Raw genomic sequence first — 16,487 nt, forward strand, 5'->3', positions numbered from 1 at the left:
CATCAGGAAGAACTTTCTTGGAAGGTGTAGGACTCTTCTTCCTTGGAGGTTTTTAAGCAGAGGTTGGATAGCCATATGTCGTGGATGCTTTAGTTAAGATTCCTGCATTGCAGGGGATTGCATGAGATGACCCTTGGGGTCCCTTCCAATTCTACAGTTCTATGATTCTATGATCAAACTGAAAAATTAACAGCAGCCTTCAGAAACCTCTGTTGTAATTATGCAGAAAGCACAGGAAAGGTGGTGGTTTGTATATTTCTAATTTCGTCACTGTTTGTATCAAGGAACCAGAAACAGCCACACTGCAAACCAAATGTACACATTACTCAATCTGTGGTGTTTGAACAAAGATCCAGCAAAGGCAGAAGTTTATTCCCAGTGTCAGTACACTAAATTCCTCTTTCAGTCGCAAGATATACATCCCTATAATGGGTTCAATTATTACAGATACAAAGCCAAGTCACAGATACTGGATATCAACAGGTCTTAAATGCAAACTAAACTGGACAACATTGCTCCAGATTGCATTCATTCAGAAAATGGTGCTAAGTGTATTCTGGGGGGGAAAGGATGAACATTTAAAAGGCCTGAGACAGATATACAGAACACAGCAGTTAGTTTTGAAAATCTTGGTTTGAGTTTTTGGACACTAATTCTTTCCAAGAGGCTTTTCATCAACCACCTAAAGCAAAGCAAAGTTAGATCCCTTTTACCAAATATCACATATCCCCATTTTCCATGTTGTCTTTGTGGCTTTCAGGCAAGAAACTGTTTTATGCTTATTGCACTAAATGTATTACATGCTAACCAAAGCCACAGCCGTCTCTTCAATGCTTGACTAACTAGATTAACAGAGGCCAAACCCGCTTCAGCCTGGTCACAAGGTTAATTGTTGCCTGATTATACTGAGTTGCTGGAGATTAGCTTGCCAAGGTACACAGTGTAAAGCTTTAGAGATCTTAAATGTGCCAGGCCTCCTTTAAATAGTGCTCCAGAGCAAGAGATCCACCAGAAGCTCTTCTTTATCTTCTATTTTGTACAGCCAGAGTTTTCAGTGTTTCCATGACAAGCACCAATGGTACAGAGGCTAAAATTAGAAGGCTATAGCAAATATTTCTCTGGGGAAAGGCACTCAATGAGACTCTTATACAACAAACCTTCAGGGAAGGGCCATAGCTCAACAGTACAGCAAACATCCTTCATGCAGAAAGGTCGCAGGTTCAGTTGTCAGCATCTCCAGGTAGGACTGGGGGACGGGACTTCTTTCTGAATCCACAGAGAGCCATTGCTGAGTTAAATGTGTTTGCTTCCTCTTGGTAAGAAGATCTACCACGCTGGTGTTTTCTTCCATTCAAGCCCAAATCCTAGAATATGATATCTCTGATACCACATCATGCAAATCCAAATCATAGTTCTCCTGATGCAGTTTGTGGATGTCACCATTGCTGGCTGGAAGATTTCATCTTTGCCACCTTGCCCAAAGCAGCTAGTCCTCTCTGGTTCTACTGCATCTTCCAGACTCACGCAAACCAGCCATAGGGAAGGCTGGCCCATCCATGAGGCGAGGTGAGCTGACTGCCTTGGGTGGCAGGATCCACAGGGGCAGCAGATCCCAATGAATACCTTTATTCCCCACTAGTTCCTGATACAGATCTCACCCTTTCTTGGGGGCACCATTTTGCAGTTTGCCACAAGTACCAAAATGTCTTGGGTCAGCCCTGGTCATAGGCAGCTTCAGGGTTTTGTGTTCTCTCTCTAGCAGAGGGGTAAGAGAGCTCCAGTTAGTTTCTTAGGACCCCAAACTTATTTACCTCCCAACATCCGAAGCACATGCTCCTCTGGGCAATGCCTAAAGCTGACCCTCTTGCTGTCATGTGCCTACCTTGGGATTACACAGTGAACTATATATCCAGGAAGTACCGTATTTTTCGCTCTATAGGGCGCACCTGACCATAGGGCGCACCTAGTTTTCAGAGGGGGAAATCAAGGAAAAAATATGATTTCCCCCTCCCCAGCTCTGGGAGCAGTGGACAGGCTGCACGCAGCCTGTGTGCTTCTCCCAGACCTTCTCCCTGCTTTTGCAGGAGGTGGGGGAATTCCCCCATCTCCCACAAAAGCCCACAGGAGGGAGAAGGGACTGACTCGGCCAGTCAGTCCCTTCTCCCTCCTTGGGGAAAAGCCCCCAAGAGTGGCGCGCTCTTTAAAGGCTGCGCGGCTCCTGCGGGCTTTTCTACGAGGAGGGAGAAGGGACTGACGTGGCCAGTCAGTCCCTTCTCCCTCCTGGGGAAAAGCCCACAAGAGCAGCACCGAGCTTGTGTGCAGCTCTTGGGGGCTTTTCCCGCCTGCCTCCCCCTGCATTCGCTCCATAGGACGCACACACATTTTCCCTTGCTTTTTAGGAGGGAAAAAGTGCGTCCTATAGAGAGAAAAATACGGTATGTGCCCCATATTGTATTTCCCAATTCCCCACATGCTGAGGCGATCCTCAAGCACCAAAGTTTTCTCCTCAGACAACAAACAAAGAAATCTTATTTTCCCAAACCTTTCCTTCCCACCCTTAAAAAAAAAAAGAGCAGGCTAGGAGCAAAGAGAACATGAAGTATCTGTGAAAGAATTCATTAAGACTGATATTTCAGGTCATAATAAAAATTAGGCCATGCCACTAAAGAGAGCAACTAACTTATAGCTGTTGTCTTGCAAATAAAACAACTGCATGCACCTATAAATTTTGATGTCTAGTGACTGAATCTTGTTAATTTCAGATGGTTGATTAGTATATACCACCTCTTTTTGATCTCAACTGGCACAAGAGTCCTTCTCCCTTCTGTCGTCAGACCAAGTGTGTATATAGTATCTTAAACCTGAAAAGGCTGCCCTGCGCATCCCCCCCCCCCACTCAGGGAAGTTTGAGGAAAGCAGATGAATAAAGATGGCACTGATGGATTCTCAGATGTGTGCTGAGAGGGAGAGACAAAAGGAAAACAAGCAGAAGCTTTGAAAAATGTGACTCTTTGAAATTTCAGAAAGTGCATCACATATCGTCAGAAAAATGGTTGCACCAAAAAGTAAGAGAACATGACTATTCTCAAAGCCATGACAACTATTTACCAAAGACGTTCTGCAAACAATACAGATGATAAACCAATGAGAACACTAGGATGGTTAACTCATTTCATACTTCTTCAGAAGCAGAATGGAGAATCATTTGTAGACGGTGGCTATAAATCCCTTTCAATGCCTCTTTCTTTCAGGAATGTGTTATTCCTATTAATCTTCTTTGAATCTTCTATGAACTTTTAATCATTTGAGTTCAATCTGAAAGCTGTGGCTCAAAAGACTGTAATCCAAAAGTGAAGAAATTTAGAGTCCCAGGCAAGGAGTAAGTTATACCAGTATGCTGTTGTATGCTGTTCAGTATGCTGAAGGAAGTACTAAAGGAAGTGGCAGAAAATTTGTATTTGCAATTTTGTAGTCCATATACAAATATCTACACATGTCCACATGTATAGCTGTTCATGTTGTTATAACTATTATTAATGATATCATTCATTTTCACTTGGGTTCCTGTAACTTTGTCTTTATATATATAACTTTGTTATTTATATGAACAGTAATGGAACAAATCACCAAAAGTACCTAATCTCCAGGAAATAAGTTCATTTTTTAAAATTCTGTACATAGAAAAACCCATACTAGGTGAGAAAGTGAATGGATTGGCTAAAGGAGAACCATGCCGATTCTTTATTTAGGTTTTCCAGAGATAAATCTTGTCCAACATGATGAATGAGCAATACGTGCCCTTAAAAGGTTCCCTCTTATAAAAAGTAATAAGAATAGTTGATGAGAGCTTTGTTTAGAGCCTGCAATGAGATAGAGGAATATGCAGCTATTGGTTTAGAAACACATTGTCCCAGGTATCTGTTTTTAGTAGATAGCAGTCATGACAGATATTCAAAAGCAACTTGGAAAAAGGTCATTTTTGAAGGCCTATCTTCAGCCATGCTGAATGAAGCAATCTGTTAGAAACATTTCCTTTTCTCTTCATTCAGTGACTTTTTAAACAGATGTTTATGCAATAAAATTTGATACGAATGCAGTTAGCAGATCTACTTCAAAGCATGGTCACTTATAGGTTAGGAAATGGGCTGATCAAGTGAGTTTTCTTGCAGATAAAGACTTGCAGAATGCTATAACATGGCTGCATTTGTACATCATACTTAACTAAAAGTGAAAAACAACAACTGTGGAGCCAGGCATACACTTAGAATTAAGGAACAAGACACCTTAGAACACATGCTCAGCTCAGGGATTTGTTTGCAGTGCCAGAACTGAGCTCACAGTTTTTGTCACTCACAAAACTCCTCATTTCCTCCCCAAGTTTTCTTCAATTCAATGGCCTAATTTGTGCTGGAAGAACCTTTCTCATTCACTGTCACTGGTAAACAGTTGGGACTCAGAAACTCTTACCTAGGTAAGCCCAGGTGAGCCTTGGACTCACACCCTCCTCCTTCTCTGCACTGGTGCAGCTTTTGCATATCAGATTGTCATGTTATCTGAATTGACAAACTATGGTCAATGTTCATTATGATTTGTTTGAAACAAGCCGTACTGAAGTCACTGAGTCAGCAGCTGGCAAGGCTTACTGTCACCTCTCAGTTAAGAACCCTCAGTTGACCCTTTATAAAGGTTTGGAGGAAGATTTGCACATGGGGGGAGTATTAGTGAGAACTTTTCAAGGCAGCTCAACAGATTGCCTGTAGCCATTTCAAGCATTCAACAGACTTTTGAAGCCATTCCAGAAGAGCAGGACAGCAGATAAATAGATTCACTGGAAGGTACAAGTTGAACCTTTTTGTTTAAACTAGCTCTCAGCTCTTAGGGTACCATACATTTTTGTAGAAGAGGTGTGGCTTATGAAGTCTTGGAGATGCTGATTCTGCCCTCCATTCAGAAGCTGGCAGAGAGATACTAAAAACCTTTTGAGCATAATCAATTTATGAGTCCCCATGGCATTTTGCCACCCTTCTTTTAAGATGCCAGAGTAATGCACGGAGACACTAGCAGCATATGCTCAGATATGCATTACATTCACACCTGGAATGTGTTTTAGACATGCATTCTAGAAGGGTACAGTTGTCCTTCTCTTTGGGGATGAAGTTTGCAGGTATTTAAAAATGTCACATTGGGTATAATGTATAATTTTGGCTTCCGATGCTTCATACTAGGACACCTACCAGTGGTATGATGTCACAAAGCTTGTTCAGTTTTAGAGCAATGTCAGTGGCAAAAAGGCTTGTTGCAGGCACTTGGAAAGCTTCACATCCCTTAAGGCACTCAGGTCTGGCACAGTTAACTGATGGAAAGAGGAGGAATGGTCTATAGCAAATCTGATAAGCTACAAACCTGTTGAGATACTAGGAAACAACTGAGGGAATGGATTGGGAACCCGTGGCCCTCCAGAGCTTGCTAGGCTACATCTCCCATAATTCCTGACATCTGTCTATGCTGGCTGTGGCAGATGGCAGTTGTAGTTCAACAGCATCTGAAGGGCCAGAGCTTCCTCACCCCTGACTATGAAGGGCACCAGAACATAAGAGACTGATAAATTCCTCATTTATCAACTTTGATGCAACCGTGCTCCCTTTGTAAGAGAAAGTTTGCATACAGAGGGTTGCAAACTGCACTCCTCAAAATTATTTTTTTCCTGTACAGTACAAGCATTGGGGGAGGGCCACAACCCCAAAACTGGAAGTTAATTTTAAAAAGGACAATACCCTGTATCAAATTTTGATTGCCCTTATGCAAACACACCTGATATTATTTTGTGTACATCCTATTGTCCTATCATGATAAAGCAGGTAGGTAAAACAGATAAACGACCCCTGGATGGTTAAGTCCTGTCAAAGGTGACTATGAGGTGCGGCGCTCATCTCGCTTCAGACCAAGGGAGCCGGCGTTTGTCCACAGACAGGTTACCTTCCCACCACAGTGGTACCTATTTATCTACTTGCACTGGTATGCTTTTGAACTGCTAGGTTGGCAGAAGCTGGGATAGACCAACGGAAGCTTACCCCGTTGCACGGATTCAAACTGTTGACCTTCTGATCAGCAGGCCCAAGAGGCGCCGTGGTCTAAACCACAGCGCCATCCTCTCCCCAAATCTATAGGTGAGCCAGGAGGGTGCACTTCAGCAAGGGAAGCAAGTGAGAGCTGTTTCAGGACCCTGGACAGAGGACAAGGAGCAGATTACATGTTCCACAGAGAACATCAAAAACAGAAATGATTATTTCTAAGACAACATAGAAAAAGTCAGGACCATTCAAACACAAACACACACACACTGCAAATTGTGCTCATTATGTAAACATACACAGAAATAAAGTAAAATAAAATAGCCATAAAACAGCTTCTGAACACAATATTAAAGCGCAATGAAAAAAATCTAACTTGACAACCTAACACAAATAAGCAAAACAATTGTTGAGTCAGACTATACTTCTCCAGCTCTGACCTCTTGCTGTGGCGTACACAAAACCTTAGTGGGGCATCTGCTCCAAAGTCCAACATTCTGTCATCTCTACCAGGGATGTTGCCTATATTAACACACTAGCTCTTGGACACAAGTTTATCAGTTCCTTGATGAAACTAAGCTAGGATGGGGGCAGCTATGAACTGTGGGGGTCTAGACTCAGAAACTTGAGAGAAATGGTGGTGTGTGTTCAGGCCCAGTGTTTCCTCAGTTGGCATCAATGACCTCTTGGTCTCTGTTTGTGTCATTGCTAGATTTCGTAAGATAAAGACACCTATGAAGTCAAAGGAGATGCACTTCACAATTGGTAAGGATTTCTATTCAACAGAATGTGACTGCCTTATTATATACAGCCCAATATAACAAATATATTGCATGCTGAGTAAATTAAAAAGAAGAAAAGAAATAAGACTAAACATGATACTGTTTTCTGTAGAATTGGGAACAAGAAAGCCCACCATTAGGCTGATGAGACTTTCCTTGTTGAATAACAAATCAACCTTCACTTGTTAAAGAGTGTTATTGTGTCCCCTCCCAGCAAGCAAAATGCACCAACCCCCCCCCAAAAAAGAGGGGAATCGCTTAGCCAACCACTGGTGATTCACTCTTCTTTCCTAATGAATTGTATTAAAATAAGTAGCTAAGTGGTTAACCCTGGTTTGACTAAATAGGCAGCAACAACCCAGCAAAAGCTTTAATATTGAATTGACTGCCTGCTGGCATCACCTTTCATCCAAAACTAATAGAATCCACACTGGAGATGATAGAAAGGGCTACTAGGATCTTAATGGAGAGAGAAAATCACCCCACAGTGCTCTAACGACTCCAAATGGTTTATAGCAGAATTTGTGTGCTCTTGACAGGAGGAAATAAAAGAGACTACAGGGATATCGGCAGAGCTGACAACCCTTCTGGTCTGATTGCAACCCCAGAGGCACTGTGTAATTCTTATAGAGTCCCTGCTCCTGGCATGATATATAAAGAAACACATACATCAAAACAAAGGTGATTTTGCTGTGTGAGGTCTATAATTTCAGATCTCACAGGTGAGAGGAAGGAAAAATCCCTTAAAGCGTTCAGAAGCTGGGGTCTGGTGTAGACTAACACCAGTAACCATGGAGTTGACTATGGGGTCACTACCCCTTGTTGTAGGGATGGTTAGACTGTCTTGCACAAATTTCTACTCCCCATGGACTTTAAAGCACCAGAACTAACTGTGGTTAGCACTAACCAGAGTAACCTTTTACCAGGATTTAAAGCTAGTCAGTATATCCGGATTGCAAGGAAACCTAGTTATTGCTAGCTATGAAAAAATGAGCCAATGAGATCCTTAACTCTAGTTATTACCAGTGGGGCAAGTGAAAGAGAATTCCTGCTAGTGATGAGCTGTGAATGGATTGGGGTGGGGAGGGAGGAAGCTAAAAAGCATGTTACTCTGAAGACCTTTCCCAGACTTGAATGTGGTAAAGCGACTGCACAGTGTTACATCACCACTAGCTACAGAAAGCACATAAAAATAATTCAAGATCTTGACATTATACCCAGATGTTCAAATCAATCTAATGATTTATGCATCTTACAACTACAGATCTCCATCTCCTTCGCTGAATGATAAGCCTCTGGTGAAATGCACTCGTTATGCTCAAATTATAAGCATTTAACAACTGCTTCTACTTCCAAATATGGGGTGCTTCCATTTTTATGTTCCCATTGCTAGATTTAAAAAAACCCAAACTACTGGGTTAAAGCTTATTCTTCTGATATTCTTCAGTGCAGCATGATCCAATTGCTGAGGACTGTGGGAATGTACTGTGCTGTAGCTTTTTTGCAGTCCACAAAGCAGAATCTGGTACACTTTGGGAGCAACTGAGAAAGGGAGGGTTAAAAAAGACTAATATCACCCTGAAGTGGTCAAAATATGTATCATTATATCTAACAGTTCAACTTCAAATATTGTACAAGTGAAGAAGCTGTTGCACCTAATAGTTGTGCAAGGGGAAGGCAGCTAGCACAACCAATGTTTGCCGTCCCCTCTTCCCCCTACAAAGGGGGTGTCTAACCTTTGGCCTTCCAGATGTTGTTGGGCTCCAGCACTCATCAGCCCCAGCCAACATGACCTACAGTCAGGGATGATGGAGACTGATTTGTAATCCAACAACATCTGGAGGCCACAGACTCTAACTCCCAGCTATGGTTGGTTGGCATCCGTCGAGAGACAATGGAGCGTGCCTCTGGGGGGTGAAGTCAAAGCACTGCATCAGCAGCATTGAAGTGACATCCCTTCCCCTCCCCATCTATAAATGATCATTTATTGAAATTATTGTAGTTTTTCCTTCCATAAGACATCTCTTGTATTTTCCATCTGAGGCACCAAATTTATTTCTACCATGGGATGATTGGCACCATCATAATAAACTAATTAGGCTCATTTTTAAACAAGAGCAAAACCGGAATCTGATCACCAACCTTCGTAAGATTTTCAGTGAGCTAAACCTGTCACCAACAAATTATTCACCTTAAAATAATCATTAAAAGCTATGATACAATTGCTGGAAATATTTAAAATATTATTGCTATGTGGTGAAAAGCCCAAAGAAGGGGAAGGATGACTGCTTTCAAGCATCACTTGACTGAAGAAGTCACAGTGGCGTATGTCTAAAGGACAAAGCAAAGGTAAGAACCTCCCCCCCTTAAAAAGGGTCATAAATGCCCCAAAAATGCAGCTCATAATTTTTCTTGGAGCAATTAAACTAAATCTGTCAGATTAAGGCAGCAAAGAAATTGAGGAACATGGCCAAAAACCTATGTGTGTTGTCACTGCATACCAAAGTTTATTTGCAACGCATGCATCCCTCTTTTCCTTGGCTATTTTGCCTTTCCCAGGGAGGCACATTTCTGTTCACTGTGCTGCAGCTTGTGGAGAACCTTCATTGTACAGACATGTTGTGTCCTTAATGGGCACAAGAAACACCGTTTTCAAGGAACACATGGGTCGTTACATCAATATTGGGCTACCCTGAATGAGGTGGGCAATCCTCACACTTCAGTAGGACAGGGAGATATCTCTAGCTTTCTAAACAGCTTCACATCACATCACACACACAAATTTTGGAAATGTGTGTACTGTACTTCCATACATGTCTTCACCAGGGTTTTATGCCCTTGTTGGAATATGAACACCTGCCAATTCGGCAGAAAACAGCTACGCTCTGGAGGCAAAAGAAGAAAAGCCACTACAGCTCCTCTTCCTTTACCATGTGTTGTATATGCTATGACGTTGTATATCTCCTAGTACAGGCCTGTGTAGCCTTTAACTACCAGCAACAAATTTAACCTTTTTTTTGGAGGTGCTACCTGCCCAGAAATGTGAAAACAGGGAGCCTGTCAAGTACCTTGGATGCGACAATAGATGGGTAGTTGGCTACATTCAGCCTTATAGGTTATGAGTCATGCATGTTTGCTCCAACACTTCCCTGCAGTGCCACAGTTCCCAAATCATCCAAACACTCCCATCTTTTCCAGGCCCTGTTCTGCTGCCGACTCTCTACTTCTAAGTCATACTAATCTCATAAAACATTCGGAAATCCTGCCCGCCTCTTGCTCTGGATTTTATGTGTGGGTCTTCTAACCCTGTGCTCTACCTGTGTTCATAGATTTTGAGTACCACTGACTGCTGCATATCTATTTGCCCTGGGATGTTTGGGAAATTCCATTGAGCACCCCTCTTTTATGTAAGCCATGCTCTCCTGGTAACTTTTGAATATCAATGTTTCAGGATTCACATGCTAGAAGATACCGCTCTTCAAAATCTTTCTCAGCAATTCGCCGAGTCCTATAATGACTAGTTGATACAGGTTTTGCATTCTGTATATAATCAGTCAAAATAACTCCCTACCCTCCTTGCACATCACAGGTTTCATGGATGTTACTACTTCAAACTTTGCTGAAACCATATTGTCATCAACATTTTGCAAATGGAAAAAGGATAAAGTATCTCAAAGGGTCAGAGATACAACAGAACCAAGGACTCAGTAATGTGTTCCTCTAACCACTGTTTCATTATTTGAAACTGAACAGTATTAGACAATTTGCAGAGAAAATCAGTAAGAGTCTTTAAGAACTGCACATGCAACAGAACAGAGAGCTAAATACAGACTTGTGTGCTTTAAAGCAGAGATACACGAGGATCAAAAGCTGGTGGATATTTTCCAGTTTATTTCAATGGACTATGAGATCAGGGATGCGGGTGGCGCTGTGGGTAAAACATCAGCGCCTAGGACTTGCCGATCGCATGGTCGGCAGTTCGAATCCCCGTGGCGGGGTGCACTCCCGTCGTTCGGTCCCAGTGCCTGCCAACCTAGCAGTTCGAAAGCACCCCCGGGTGCAAGTAGATAAATAGGGACCGCTTACCAGCGGGAAGGTAAACGGCGTTCCATGTGCTGCGCTGGCTCGCCAGATGCAGCTTGTCACGCTGGCCACGTGACCCGGAAGTGTCTGCGGACAGCGCTGGCTCCCGGCTTATAGAGTGAGATGAGCGCACAACCCTAGAGTCTGTCAAGACTGGCCCGTACGGGCAGGGGTACCTTTACCTTTATGAGATCAGGAGCCAAGCAAGCATTACCCAAAAGCTGCATTCACTTGCATGTAAATGGGAAGAATGTTTTAGCTCAAAAGGCTTCTTTTCTTCTTTAAATTAGAGGTACCCTTGGAAACATAAGTGCTTTTTTCATCTAATAACAGCCTGCTAAGATAATGGATAATAATAGGGTGTGGTATGTGTCGCATCACTGTTTCTAATTCATATTCTAATACATATTTCTGACATTCAATCTACTCCACATTTAGCTCCTCTCACACCTCTGCCTCACAATACTTCCATTAACTCCAAATGACTTTGAATCAGATCTAAGAGGGAATTGCACACCTACTTTGAACATTAATTCTTGGTTATGCTGTAAAACAGAGACCTGTAGCAGGCATGCATGCACACATATCAATGCCCCACAAAATAACCCCTAGAAAACAGCAAGGCAAATCATCCTAATTCAAGCTGCCCATGAGTTTTATCTTCCTCAGATGCCACACAAATTTTCAATGACAAAGAAACCAAAGCTAAACAAATGTTCAGCTCTGGAACAATTTGCTTTCCAAATCTGCAAGAAGCACTTGAATTTCTGCTTCATCTGCCATTTGGGCTTATCTGAGATCCGCCTGGGCACTGTAAATCTCCCATGTATCAGTTAGCTCACTTAACTAGCACTAACAGTGCTCTCGTTTATCTCAACTTCTGATTTTCCAAATGTTTTGCATGAGATCAGCACAGAGTGGCAAGGCTAGATAAGTTTAGATCCTTGACTTAATGGTCTTATAGGCACCCACCTCCCCCCCCCCAAAAAAGGTGGCTGTGTATATTACATCATCTGGTAATACTTCTCTACTTGCCCTCCTCTGCCATTCCATGCTGTAAAGCTGATTGTACATTCCTGACACGTTAGGACAAAAAGAAAACAAAAAACAGTTTGCCAACCCTGATTAGTTTCACATTTTGAACTCATTTAAATCATAACCCCACTGTGACTGCAGGAACAAAATGGAGCTCATTTGTGCTGCCCTGATGGTAAAGGTGTTTGCATGAAAATAAGCAGCACGTTTTTGTAGAAAGAGATAATATATTTCTTGAAGTAAAAACAATAAAATGACTAAGTATGTGCCTGCCTGTCTGGTCCCAAGTACATATTTTGTTTAATAAAAGAGGAAGGAAATAGGAAAGATGTTGCAACAATGACCATCACCCCCGGTTGGCTCTAGTACGCCCGTAGAAATCCCAGTGCCATTGCCACCCCCACCTGTCACTCTCTGGGTGTTCCTCAGTGAGCAACCTTGGCTGAGGAGCCCTGAGCTTCAGCCCTAAGATCCAGCCCTAGCTGCAACCACTGTCCACACACTGCTTGCAAACTACCCAAAGCCACAAAAGTTTAGGCTGCATTCCTTAGCAGATGTCCTAGAACCTTGGTTGAACTTCTTCAGGAGTAACCTTATGTTTAGTTTCAAACCATGACTATGTAACAGTGTTTATTGCTACATAAATCCATAATGCCCCATGGTGCTGAAACTTGGATAGAAAACACATTTCGTTTTATTTCCTAGCTAATTTCCCCAGGTTATGAAGACACTTGCAACTTTAGCATCAGATTCTGCGGTAAAATTGTTGCAAATTAGCTATTTAAGTTTAGTCAGTATTGAGGAAATGTCGGACTTGGACCAAAGAGATCTAAGCACAAATACCACTTCTATAACAGACATACGGAATAGTTTGGACAAATCCCCTACTTACATACCTCCACTCCTCATATGTTAAAAAACCCAAACACTACTGTCACAAAGAAGAACTACCGTATTTTCCTGTCTATAAGACACCCCCATGTATAAGACGCCCCCTATTTTTCGGGACTCTGATTTAAGAAAATGGAGGGAGATGGCCCCCGTGTATAAGATGCCCCCAAATTTTGGACATTATTTTTTAGGGGGGAAACCTAGTCTTATATACGGAGAAACACGGTATATACCCACAGATGACATAGTAAAACAACCCATCATCATCAATAGGCCATTGCTCCTGTACCACCATAGTCCTGGCAATATTCAACCAACGCCCAGACCTGTGGCTGTGTAACATGCCTTTATCCACCTAGCATTACATATTGAAGTGCCAACAATCATACCGTTAGCAGAAAACTCCAAAGAAATTAGGGCACCACAGAACTGCAGCATCTGTTCTGATCTGAACACATTTGCACGGGTCTTTCTCAACCACTAGACAGAAAGTACAGAAGGTACAGGCTCAGTCAGTGCTGATGCTCTGCCTGCCTCACTGTCTCTTGCAGGCTCATGCAAGAGACACTGTCCGCACAGCAGCTACAAAGATTGCAATGTAGATGTGTGCTCTCTGCTCCCAGTTAGCCCCGCAGGCTCACCTAGACAGCACAACACCCCCAAACTCCATGAAGTCCCACAGCAAGTCCCTGACAACTATGTGCAAGGTCTAAGCACTGAAGCAACATTTCACAGGCTTTCCATTACAGGATCCCAAACATGCCCACAAGGCACCACAAGCTCTCCTGCAAAGGCTGCCCTGTGGCATTCAAGTCTGCAATAGTCGACAAGGATTTGGGGACCTTTTGGAGAGTTGTGGGAAAGAGAAATTCCGACAGGTCCTGCTTTTCTCCTCCTTGGGCAAGACTAGGACGCAGCAAACTGCACCTACCTTGAAATCCCCTCCTGCTGCACAACTCTCTTTAAAGTCCTGGCCACTCGTTGCACCTCACCTTCTGAAGTATATATAGTCGTGCTTCAAAATAAGGGATATTTATTAACATAGGTGGTGCCTGCTCCCACCCCTTCAAATAAAGGTTGCATGGGAAATTACCTTCGCGAGGGGGAAAGAGGAAAGCGAGGCGAGAGGAAAAGGCGATGGACTTTACCTCTGAGAAGACGTAGAGAGGTAACACGAGGATTGCCAGGAGCAGGTCTGCCACGGCCAAGCTGACGATGAAGTAGTTGGTGGTGGTCTTCAGCGCTTTCTCGGTGCACACGCTGAGGCACACCAGCAAATTCCCGCTGATGATGAAGAGGATGAGGAAGACGCCGAAGACCAGCGCGGCGAAGTTGTAGTCCGGCTCCTCTTCGGGAGTGGGGCAGGCGTCGGTGGCATTGAAGGCGGGGGTGCTGTTGGCCCCCATGGCTCCCGCTCGCCGCCCTTTCACTTAGCACCCGCGTCCCGCCGACGGTCGCTTCTGCGCCTGACGAGCTACAAGGCCGAAGAGCTTCACGGGCTCATGGTCCCTAAACGGCAGGGCTCGGCTGGCGAAAGAGAGTCACCTCGCCCCGGAGCTGCCTGGGCGGGAGCCAGCGCCCAGGCTGCCCCACTCCATCGCCGGGGAGCCAGGGGAGCGATCCCGGCGAGCAAAAGGCGACAAGAGAGACGCCGAGGCTCGGCGCTGCCCGGTCCCTGCTCGCGAGGGGCTTCTCAGCAGCCGGCGCGCTCTGCTTCTCGCCTCACCGACGCGGCGCGGCCCCTTTCCCGAAGTTTTCTTTCCCGCTCGACCCTCGCCAGCAGCCGGACGGGAAGAAGGAAGAAGTCCTCAAGGACTAGAAGAGGAAACGCGCCCGCGCGCAACGCACGCGCCGGACCCTTGCAATTCCCGCTCACTTTTTTCTCCCGCTCGAGCCCAGCTCTGCTGCCCCGGCGCTAGCTACAAGTGGGTCACCTCGAGGCGAGGAAAGCGAGCTGACTGGACGGAGGGAGGGAGAGAGGGCGCTCTGACGGGGAGGCCGGGCTGGGCCGCGCGCGAGGAGCCGACGGCCAATCAGCTGCGCCCTGCGCGGCGCAATCCGGGCACAAGTGGGGAGCGGGAGACCCGTGGTTCCTGCGCCTCACAGCGCCTGGCAGGAGTCCCAGGCGACGTCGCGCCAAAATCTACCACCGACCGCCCAGAGACCCGCCAGCACCCTGGCTTGAGCGCTCGCACGTGCAGCTCCTTAGAAGGTTTCTCCGGGCACGAAGTCGCCACAGGGAACCTGAGGCGTTGCCAGACAATCGGGAGGTCCCGAGAATGTCTGTTTTTGCGGGATTCCCACCCAGGGCAGTTACCGCGGTAGATGTCGCCTCGTGGTAGGCTTCCTACAAATCTGATAAAAGGGAGAGGGCAGATAGCTACTGGCAAACAGGGTCAGGGAGAAATCTGCAAATAAAAGCATTTTCTCCCCTCCCGGAGTAAAGTTGCCTAGAATGGCTGGATGGCTCGTGATGGACAACCTTTCTGCCTTTGACATCTTTTAAAACTACTGGTGGATAAATGCAGCCTTGCTGCACGAAAATGCATTGCCTTCCATACACTTTTATTTTCCCCCCTTTTAAAGATGGGTGAAAAAGTTCACGTTCGCAACCTTGCAGCTATGGGAGACAGCAGTTGTGTTGCGTCATTCCTGACATCACAGATAATATCCAGCAGGTGCCTGTGTGACACTGGTGCAAACTATACTCTCTGTGGCAAGATAAATAGCTTTCTCGGGGAAGATAAGCACACAAACTCTATACAAAATATAACATGTTTCCTAGCACATTCAGCCTTCAAACAGAATATCCTAAGGCACAGCCAGGAGCAAAGATGTGTGGACTTTGCAGAGCAAATGGATAACACTATGATTAAAAACTGATAATCATTTTTACTATGTTAAAGGAAGTTCCTAGACCCGATAGAGACAATATTTTCTGAGAATGGGGCATTAGTGCTCTAAGTTCTATAGGGCTGGATTGTCATGTTTAGGGCCTCAGTGTAATTGGTTAATTTAAAATATTGAAATGGAGTCGAAATATGCCCTTGAATGATCAGGTAGCAAATTTTGAAGAAACGCTGTTAATTGTTTTTAATGCAAGTGCTTACAAAAACTGTGGGTGGCAGACATGGGCGTAGTAGTCAGGATTTTTGTTGGGGTGGGGCAGCCAAAGTGGTGGCAGATGTTGCTGTGGCTTTAAGAAGGTGTGTTTCTCCTCCTGTCCTGCAGGAGGGAATGTCTCATCTAAGACCGTGCCTGCTGTGAAACATGAATACATCATCTAAAAGCAAAGGAATAATGCTTTTATTATTTTATTCATGAATGCAGATTTAATCAAATAATTATAACTTGTACGGTTAATGAATAAACTAATAAGCTTATCAGTTGAAGGACCAGAAGCACAATAAGTAATGAAAATGAAAGTGCAGCACTCATGAACTGAGTTGTGCAAAATCACAAGAAGAATGTAAATCCAGCTAACGTTAATTTAAAAATTAATTTAATGTAGGAGTCAAAATTGCAAAACATTTTTGGGGGTCTTTACTTTGCTGGCATACAGCCTGAGTCCACTTTTTGCACAGGCAAAGGGCCTTAACCCTCAGCCCCCCTTGGAAATTCTGGC

The 16,487-nt window shown here is 44.2% G+C and overlaps 1 protein-coding gene across 1 annotated transcript in view; it reads right to left on the reverse strand.

The window, feature by feature from the left end:
• The window catches only part of DRD4 (dopamine receptor D4), a 35,953-nt gene extending 20,534 nt beyond the window's left edge, over positions 1 to 15,419 (reverse strand). Inside the window, exon 1 of the mRNA XM_083480568.1 lies at positions 14,011 to 15,419. Within this exon, the coding sequence (XP_083336694.1) occupies positions 14,011 to 14,268 (258 nt within the window). The 5' untranslated portion in view covers positions 14,269 to 15,419. The remainder of the gene's footprint in view (positions 1 to 14,010) is intronic.
• Positions 15,420 to 16,487: the final 1,068 nt, after the last annotated feature.

Source organism: Podarcis liolepis (assembly GCF_965112155.1).
Source record: "Podarcis liolepis genome assembly, chromosome: 1".
Classification (NCBI taxonomy): domain Eukaryota; kingdom Metazoa; phylum Chordata; class Lepidosauria; order Squamata; family Lacertidae; genus Podarcis; species Podarcis liolepis.